Source organism: Callorhinchus milii, unplaced genomic scaffold (genome assembly GCF_018977255.1).
Source record: "Callorhinchus milii isolate IMCB2004 unplaced genomic scaffold, IMCB_Cmil_1.0 Scaffold3, whole genome shotgun sequence".
In the NCBI taxonomy this organism is placed as follows: Eukaryota; Metazoa; Chordata; class Chondrichthyes; order Chimaeriformes; family Callorhinchidae; genus Callorhinchus; species Callorhinchus milii.
Window position 1 is genome coordinate 63,618,756 of NW_024704744.1, and position 9,374 is coordinate 63,628,129.

Genomic DNA, 9,374 nt, shown 5'->3' on the forward strand with positions numbered 1-9,374 from the left:
TCTCTATCTCGGGATCGTTGGGAGGTGTGAATGTTGGCTTAAGACAGAACCAATTTCGCCCACAAAATATATAGTCAATTCACTTCACAGTATATTCTGTGAAGGGCTTTGAGACATCTCAAAGACGTGATGAGGCGCTAAATCAAATGCAACGATTATTATTATTTATTATTTAAAGACAGGACCAGATCAATCCCCAGTTCCACAGCGCTCCCCCAGCTCAGCGGCGCCCCCCGAGCTCAGCGCCCCCCCCCCCCCCCCGCTCAGCAACACCCCCCCAAGCTCAGCAACACCCCCCCCAGCTCAGCAACACCCCCCCCCCAGCTCAGCAACACCCCCCCAGCTCAGCAACACCCCCCCCCCCCCCCAGCTCAGCAACACCCCCCCAGCTCAGCAACACCCCCCCCCAGCTCAGCAACACCCCCCCAGCTCAGCAACACCCCCCCCCCCCCAGCTCAGCAACACCCCCCCCAGCTCAGCAACACCCCCCCCCCAGCTCAGCAACACCCCCCCCCAGCTCAGCAACACCCCCCCCCAGCTCAGCAACACCCCCCCCAGCTCAGCAACACCCCCCCAGCTCAGCAACACCCCCCCCAGCTCAGCAACACCCCCCCCCAGCTCAGCAACACCCCCCCCCAGCTCAGCAACACCCCCCCCCAGCTCAGCACACCCCCCCCCCAGCTCAGCAGCGCCCCCCCCCAGCTCAGCAACAGCCCCCCCCCCAGCTCAGCAACACCCCCCCCCAGCTCAGCAACACCCCCCCCCCCAGCCCCCCCCCCCCCCCAGCCACCCCCCCCCCCAGCTCAGCAACACCCCCCCCCAGCTCAGCAGCGCCCCCCCCTGCAGCTCAGCAACACCCCCCAGTTCAGCAGCGCCCCCCCCCACTCCGGCTCAGCAGCGCCCCCTCAGCTTCTATTTAGTGATGGTTGTTCACAACCAGTGATCAGCACCAGCGCCGCTGTCTCCACTGAGCATGCGCCTCCGAAATCCCCAGCCGCCCCGCTGTCATCTGTCAAAGCGCCTGCGCGTTGGCTGCCGGTGACGTCGTTTACCCCTCTCACCAATCCCATGTCCCCTCTCAAGAGCGGTGGGGTTTCGGCAAATCGTGACGACGGGGCCGCGGCAGCGCTTCCGCTGCAACCAATCGGTGAGAGCGTCTCTCACGGGGGGGGGTCGGCGGCAGTGCGTGGAAACGGACAACAACCATGGCGGACGGTGAGTGTGCGGGAGCCGGGCAGCGGGGAGCTGAGCGGTCTGGGGGACCCCCTCTTACACCGCCCCGGCACCCGAGGGGAGGGGAGGCAGCACCGGACACCGACCCTCTGCCGGCGGGGAGGAGGACCCGACCCGGCGAGCGGCGGTTCGTCCAGAGAGCGCGCGGGCCAACCCCTCCCCCCCCCCCCCAGTCAGTATAACAGCTCTCGAGGCTCTGTATGTAACTCACCTGAGCCCCCCCACCCCCCCCAACATCGTTATCATCATCATCTTTGCATTTGATATACTTACCATGTGGTTGAGACGTCTCAGAGCGCTTCACAGAATATACTGTACAGTGGATTAACTGTGGAGTCCTGTAGCTCAGTGGTTAGAGCACTCGCTTTGCAAGTGAGAGACCTGAGTTCAATTCCAGGCAGAGGGCGAAACCTTGGGCAAGTTTCCTTACTCCACACAGAGCCTAATAATAATCCCTTCAAAACAAAACAATAATAAATTGGACATTTTCAATCTACGACTGTTTGTGGGACATTGCTGTGCGCAATTGGCTGCCGCGTTCGCCCACAAATATACAGTCAATTCACTTTACAGTCTATTCTGTGAAGCGCTTTGGGACGTCGAGAAGATGTAAAAAGCACTACATCAAATGCAAGGATTATTATATTTTGTGGGGGAAACGCGGCAGCCAATTGGTTTCAGGATAGGAAAGTCAAATAGTGCTAACTTTATGTTACAATGCTCCTGGTGCATTAGGGCAGGTTATTCCCCCCCCCCCGGGCATGACTGTAACCTGGAATGCATATACTTTTATTCAGAATGCAAAAAAGTAATTTATTAAAACAAAATGCTATAGACTAGTTTAAGTTTGTAGGTTCTCAACTGGGGAAAGTACCTAATTCACATATAGCCAATCCAAAATATGTTAAAGCAGTTTGAAATATTATTGACTTTCCAGAGGTTGAGTTTTATATAGTTCTGAAGTATGAGCAGATTAACTGATCATCAGTTTGAGGCTTTTTGTGGGTCTCGGTTTGCAAACTGGTTGCTGTTTTGCTTGTAGATAACACCCTGTAGCATATTGGTTAGAGCACTTGCCTCACAAGCGAGAGGACCTGGGTTCAATTCATAGAATCATAGAATTATACAGCACAGAAGGAGGCCATTCGGCCCATCGTGTCTGTGCCGGCACATGTGTAGTTTTCCTGCTCTGGAGGGTCCTAATTAATTGTTATCTGATGTTATTCTGATGTTGTTTATAATTGTTAATAAGAGATATTCCGTAGTAATTCTCTTGCAATTTGTGTTTTGTAGGGTGTTCAATATATCAGCCAGCTCTATGTTTAATTAATCATTGTGTTGGTCATTGGTACCGAAAAGGGTGGAGGGAGAGTATCCTGTGAATTGTAAGCAATGAACTTCATCTGACCCAGAAGATTCTATGTGCTGTTCCCTTGTCAGTTTGACTAGCTGGGCTAGTATGTATTTAATTATTACAGGTAAAAATGTACTAAAGTGTCTCTCACCACATGACTTGCAACTACTGGTTTGTAAAATTTAGAGCGTGTGGTGAAGGAATAAATCAGTAGGTATGATTTGTATTTCCTTACTGGCACTCTTGTCTGAATTAGGGTAAAATGCCCCAAGCAAGGATTACAGGCTACCAATGATGATTCAGATCAATATAATGATCAATAGAATATATGATATGTTGCTAAGGAACTCAATTCTCTGCATTTAGGAATTTGGATCTTTTCCAAGACATACCTCACTGCTGGCCTTTCATGTCCTAGTGTACCAATTCATGCAGGGCCAAGCAAGAATCAGCATCAGAATTGCCTTGCTTTGTGTGGAAAGAAGACAAACCTCATTTCACCGTTTCCCTGCTCTGGGGAAAGATTTTCCCTTTTCTTCTCCAGCCATTTCTAATTTGCCATGAAGTATAATTTGTCATTGGAATCTCTCCACTTCCTTCCCTTCCCCCAACTAAACTTTATATAACCATGACCATCTGAAGCTAAATATGTTCTATGACAACCAGTGAATCTTTAAACGCCCAATAGTGAAGTAGCCAAAATCAAATTTACTGAATTCCTAATTACTTTGTAGATCAGTGTCTGATGCGTCTCTGATCCAATACTGTGCTGCATTACTGATCTTCAAATATTTATCCAGTTCCCTTTTAAGTGTTGTTATGGATCTTTTGTCAGCAGGGACTCCTAATAGCCCCAAGTCTTCTGCCCTCACTGTTCTTTTTCTTCTGGAATGTTCACATTTAGTTATCGTGTGACTCACTGGAATAGGAACATGGGAAAACAGGAACAGGCCATTGAGTCTCTTTTACCAGTTTAGTAGATTTCATTGCCCTGGCTTTTCACCATACCCGTTTACCTCTCCTTCCAGAAAATTTGTGTTTGCGATTAAACAAATTTGAAGTTTTTAAAAATATTTTTCACGAAATGATTATTTTAATGCAATTGTCTTTACTTCCTTAGATCATGCTGATTCAATTGGCGAATCAAATGTGGAAGGACAAATGCAGGTAATACCACTTCGGAATAAACTATTGTAGAGCAAGAGACAAAGCTTGCAGCCTCTTGTTTGTTTCCATAGTGTTTCCATCAGCAATATTCTCAGATAAATTACGTCTGTTTTTCAGGTAACCGATAATCCTCATGCCGAATATGGCCTTACGGATCATGTGCAGGTACTGAACTAAACAGGACAACAGTTTACATTAGGGAAAGCTACAAGTACAGTGAAGCCTGTGTGTATTACAAGCATTTCCTGCACAAAGGAATTGTGACTTTCCCCTTAATACAAATTTGGTCTGAAATTTAGAATCTTGATTTACTCTCTGGATACAAGCAATCCATAACTGATACCACTGTTCTTTGTAAATAGTCATTTCTTTTTGCTCATCTCCTTGCCATCTGTAAATTGAGTAATCTTTCATTCAGAAGTAGCTTGATATTGTATTTGCTCAGGCTTGACTGTGCAGAATATTAACTGTTAAAAAACATGTGTTGATATGTGTTCATGTATATATGATTATATATTGATTAGATGCATTGGAGGCTTAGAACTAAATGTAGTTTACGTGCATGGTTAACTTTGTTAAGTAAAGGGGAGCTCCCAGATTTTTTTTTTTTTTAAAAGTTCCAAACTCCTTATTTGTGCCTTGTGTAGAGCCATTAAATGATTGCCCTGATTGAGTAGTTCTGATGGGAGTCAAGTAGTGGGGATCCTCTAAAAGAGTAATGCTTTGAGTCTCTAGCTGATAGGGTAGTTTTGTGAGTTATTTGGAGGGGAGGGAGTCTGCTTCACCAGATACTGTAAGTAATCACACATCTCAGCAATTTTTGTGCAAAACAAACTTAGCAATGTCAAGATCACTTCTGAGTATTTGGCTTTGCCCTATTCTCATCAAAATTTAGTACATTTAAATCTATAAGGATTTGATTCTTCAGATGTGTAGCAAATACACTTCTCGATTTACACTACATTATTCTCTAACTGAAGCATCCGTGAGCTTTAAAGTTTAAATAAAGGTTTAACTGGTGCATTTATCTAGAGTTAAAACATGGACATAATCTGACAGTGACCCCCATTTATAAAGATAAGTTGTGATAGGTACTGTTTTAGACTTGCATTTAAGACTTATCTCTTCGATCAAGCCTATGGTTACTTCCACTTCTCCCTTGCTCTGCGTTCCAACACCACCACTCACTGTACAGCGCTCCGACACACTATCTTGCGTGAAAAACACTACATAAGTGCACGTTATTGTTGCATTTAATTTTCTAGTACAGTATAACCTTTATGCAATGTATAAAATTTATTAATATATACTGATATTTTCGGGAGGTCAACTATTGGTTAATATTTTTTAAACTTGCCATCCCAAACTCGGGACTAGAAGATTCTTGATTAATATCTTGGTCGGTCCAATTATCTCTTCACTGTTTTGCGGTTGCTAAAATACTATGTCTCAAATCTTCCTTGGTGTGAACAAGGCTTCCAGGATTGAACTGCCTCCCAAGAGCAGGCCAGTAATCCAAGGCACTGTTGATGGTTGACCAGCTCTACTGGCTCATCAATGAGACTTCAAGAACTGGACATATCCAACTGTGCAAGACAAAACCCAGCCAGTAGTTCAGTCCTGGTTCAACACGCATTATGAAACTTGCCAGAGTCCTGCACTGATATGCTGCGTGTTTGGTTTATTTCTTTTACGTATTGCAATCATTAATCCATCATTGTGAATGTCATCATACATCAGCTGCCTGAGCTGTTGTTCTAAGTGCATACACAGCCTTTTCCTGGTATGATACATGGAAAATATAAATACTCCCATTAATTTCAGTATGTATAGTATAATCACTTTCTTAGTGACCGGGTGGATAAAGGTACCATTTGGTGTCCTATGTCAAAAAGGTTGTGGGCTTTTGGTACATTCAGTAATGTGTGTGGGCACAGCACTTAGGCACTTTAATTCGTTTTTTTGCCCTGTCTCGAAACTGTGCAGGCCAGCAGAAGAGAATAGGATTGGGCTTGTTTGATGGCTCCACAATTGAATGAATAGCCTGCCCAAACGCACTGTTTTGGTTCACACATGAAGAATGGCAACTTGGGCAAGGTACTTGAGGGCTCCTGTTGTCTATGGAACCACTCTTCAGCAAAGAGTTAGCTGCTTCAAAAGAGGAGGGGAGAAAATTAGAAAAAAGCAATTGGGTGATCTTAAAGTTTAATCTTATTTCATAGTTCAGATTATTATTTGAATTAATTAAAGTGCTGTCACCATATGATCATTCCTGGGGATCCATGCTTGATGTAATTTTCTGTGTTTTGATATGAAAATGGTTGCCTTGTAGTTTCTGTGTTTTGATTAAATAGCTCTTATGGTTGGACTATTTCAGAATAATGGTCAAAGTTAGGAAAATTTTACATACTTTGCTTAGCAAGGCTGTTTTAGAAAACCACTCTGTGACATTTCATATGAACAGATAAGATCAGATAAGATCCAATATATTTATTACAGCACCTTAAGTGACATTTCTATGCAATAAAAATCACTCCTTACCCATTAAAGGAAAGCAATGTTGTGGGGCATATAATTTCCATCTGAGGTGCTCCTTTTTTTCCTTCCCTTTCCTGCACCCATAAGCACTGAAGAATAGTTGCTGCTATCCAGGAGAATAAACTCCCTATTTTCAGACTACAAAAAGGAGTCTGCTGGAGACTGAACACTTAATATGAGCTGCACAGAAACTGTGAAACTGCACAGAATTGTAAAGTGACAATCATTACTTGTCAAAGGCTTTTCAGTGTTTTGATGTAATGATGTCTTGTAAAAATGTGAGTTCTTTATTTTCCTTCCTGCAGTACCATTAAATAGGAGAGTGGAATAGGTGAAAACCTTCTTTGCACTATGTTTCTAAATGTTTCCATTGTCCATTATAACCCATTCCATTATAACCCATGGATTATGCCTTAGCCATCATTAATAGCAGAAATTTCATATTTATTCTTTAAATGTGGTGTTGCACGGACTCATTATCTCATGTGCTTTTATTTAACTTTGAACTTGTCAAATACATTTTTGCATTAATGTTTTCAGTCTTGGGTATGTGGATCACAAATCAATGCTCCTGCTGATGTTATTAAGCAGGTGTTCCATGATAGTAGGTCAATGGCAGGCACCACACCTGAGTCTAATGCACATTCAACACAGATCACTGGATAGAAATCAGAAATCTCTTGATATATCCTCTTGTATTGTCTGGAAGTCAGGAACGGAGCTGAGAAGAAATTCGAGGTTATCGCAACCTCTTAGATTGTTTTTCTACAAACGTGTTTTGTTTGTTTGGTATTGACATCAAAAATGGTTTGTCAAGTTTTTTTCCTTTGTTTTAGTGTACTCTTATACCTGGGTTCCATCCAAATTATATGGGTTATAAACACAGAAATTTATTACTGAGTGAAAAAAATCAAAATAAGGTATAAAAGTTTAAAGCTATTATTCTTTCTCTTCTGGACGAATGGAACAGAGGATAGTTGAGAATGAGAAACTGAACGCAGAGAAAACATCAAAACAAAAAGTGGATCTGCAATCCCTTCCAACTCGGGCATATCTGGATCAAACTGTGGTACCCATTCTTTTGCAAGGCCTTTCAGTTCTGGCAAAAGAAAGGTAAGATATTTAGAATAGCAAGTGAAATGTACACTGCTCTGTTATTCAGAGGGATGGGTACTAAGTGGTAAGAATTTATCAAAGATTTTGTATTTAAAAGACCTTTTTTTAAAAAGATTAAATCTAACATTTAGTACCTGGGTAGTATTCTGGAATGATTACCATTGAACTGTTACTTCAGGTTTAAAACTGCCCCATATGTTGAGAAAGGATTTTACTATTGGGCATATAAATCTTTTGATGCTTAAGATACAAAATAAAAACCTGTTTTGCTTTTTATTTCATGCAATGCTGAAAAGGCTGCTGCAAAGTGGAATAGGCAGAGAAAGTTTCATAATTTTAACAGAGCTAATCATTGGGTCAGATCTAAATTTGTTGGCACTGAGGCAACAGTTCCACAGTATTTGTACCCTTTTACCTTTGCTGTAAATCTTAGCTGTGGATCTTGTTCTGTACTGTGGGGTACTAAAACATTTCAGTTTTAGACAATGAGCTTCACATGGACTTTTTCAGTGCTGATTATGGCTGTCCATTCCTCCATGGTTCTGCTCATCCACTTTCTCCTTTCGGTTGTGATTCCACATACATTCTTCTTAATATAACACTGAAACGAGAGCTAGGTTTTAAGGGTTTCAGATCAGCTTTGGAAAGAGTTTTCTATTTTCTTTCTTTACATCCTTATTTATCTTTTGTCACTGGTAATCTCTGTGTCCTTCCTGATGTCTTGCCCTGTAGGAATTATAAAATTTATTTAAACTGTGATTATCTCTGTGGGTTTAACTAGATTTTGGATTTTTTAAAATAAACTATTTCACTTGAAACGTTCAATGTACTTCACCACAGCACAAAGTACATGTGGGTAATTACTTATTTGGTACTGTTTTTAATTGCCTTTTTAGACCTCCAAATCCTATAGAGTTCCTGGCGGCTTACCTTCTGAAGAATAAATCGCAGTTTGAAGAGAGAAATTAACTTGGTGATAGACAAGCAAAATTTACACACCAGTTCAGATTTGCCAGTGGCATGGAGTTGTGAAACAACTGAAGCTGCATATCACTACTTGTGAAAACAAATAAAGGGGAACAAATGCAGAAAGCCAAAATATAGATATAGACAGTATGGCCCATTATCTGTGTAAGGCGTGATTGAGTGAAGTGGCTACTGAAATATTTTCTGTAATTTATATAACCATTATGCTGTTAAATAAACCAGTTTTGTTTTTATATTGGTTTAGTTGTGTTCTTTTCTTTGGTTTGTACAATCCTTTAATTTTAATAACTTAGGTCATTCAAGAAAATAATCTGGTTCCTATAATATTCAAGGAATTTGTCCAATAAACCCACACAGTACCTGAGGCACACAGGTGCCTTCATCACCTCAAGGCTGGACTATGGGAACTCTCTCCTCGCCGGCCTTCCCGGCACCTCCCTCCACAAGCTGCAGGTCATCCAGAACTCTGCAGCTCGTGTACTGTCCCACACCAGGCTTCGCGACCACATCACTCCCACCCTCGCTCGCCTCCACTGGCTTCCCATCCCCCAGAGGATCGAATTCAAGATCCTCACCTACAAGGCCATTCACGGCCTTGCTCCCTCCTACCTCTCCGACCTACTATCCCCCGACCTACCTGCCCGTACCCTCCGTTCCTCCGGCTCCGGTCTGCTCCACATCCCCCGCCCCATCCGCCCTACCATCAGTGGCCGGGCCTTCAGCCTCAGTCCCCAGGCTCTGGAACTCTATCCCCCAGTGCCTTCGCCGCCTCCTCCCTTTCCTCCTTCAAGGCCGGTCTCAAGACCTTTCTCTTTGACCGTGACTTCAGCTCGCCTCTCGACTCTCCACCCCCTCCTCGCTCCCTCCCTCCCTTCCCTCACCCTGACCATTTCCCCCCTGCTCGGGTCCTGACCCAACTGTACAGCGCCTTGGGACGTCCTCCTGACGTGAAAGGCGCTCTATAAATGGAATCTTGTTG

The 9,374-nt window shown here is 43.4% G+C and overlaps 1 protein-coding gene across 2 annotated transcripts; it reads left to right on the forward strand.

Annotated features, from left to right (window-relative positions):
* The first annotated feature begins 1,086 nt into the window (after nt 1–1,086).
* Nucleotides 1,087–8,628, forward strand: dpy30 (dpy-30 histone methyltransferase complex regulatory subunit). 2 transcript variants are annotated; one of them, XM_042333656.1, is made up of 5 exons: nt 1,090–1,215; nt 3,708–3,754; nt 3,872–3,919; nt 7,263–7,405; nt 8,305–8,628. In XM_042333656.1, exons 1-5 carry the CDS (start codon nt 1,206–1,208, stop codon nt 8,375–8,377), a joined length of 321 nt encoding a protein of 106 aa, XP_042189590.1. In that variant the 5' UTR covers nt 1,090–1,205; the 3' UTR covers nt 8,378–8,628. The 2 variants fall into 2 exon arrangements, with proteins under 2 accessions (XP_042189591.1, XP_042189590.1); XM_042333657.1 differs by lacking the exon at nt 3,872–3,919 and having other exon boundaries at nt 1,087–1,215.
* Nucleotides 8,629–9,374: the final 746 nt, after the last annotated feature.

Bases quoted from the DNA above. Each gene is read 5' to 3' on its own strand.
- dpy30 (XM_042333656.1), top strand. The intron at 3,755-3,871 runs GTAATACCACTT...TCTGTTTTTCAG, and splicing joins ATGTGGAAGGACAAATGCAG to GTAACCGATAATCCTCATGC. The intron at 7,406-8,304 runs GTAAGATATTTA...TTGCCTTTTTAG, and splicing joins TCAGTTCTGGCAAAAGAAAG to ACCTCCAAATCCTATAGAGT.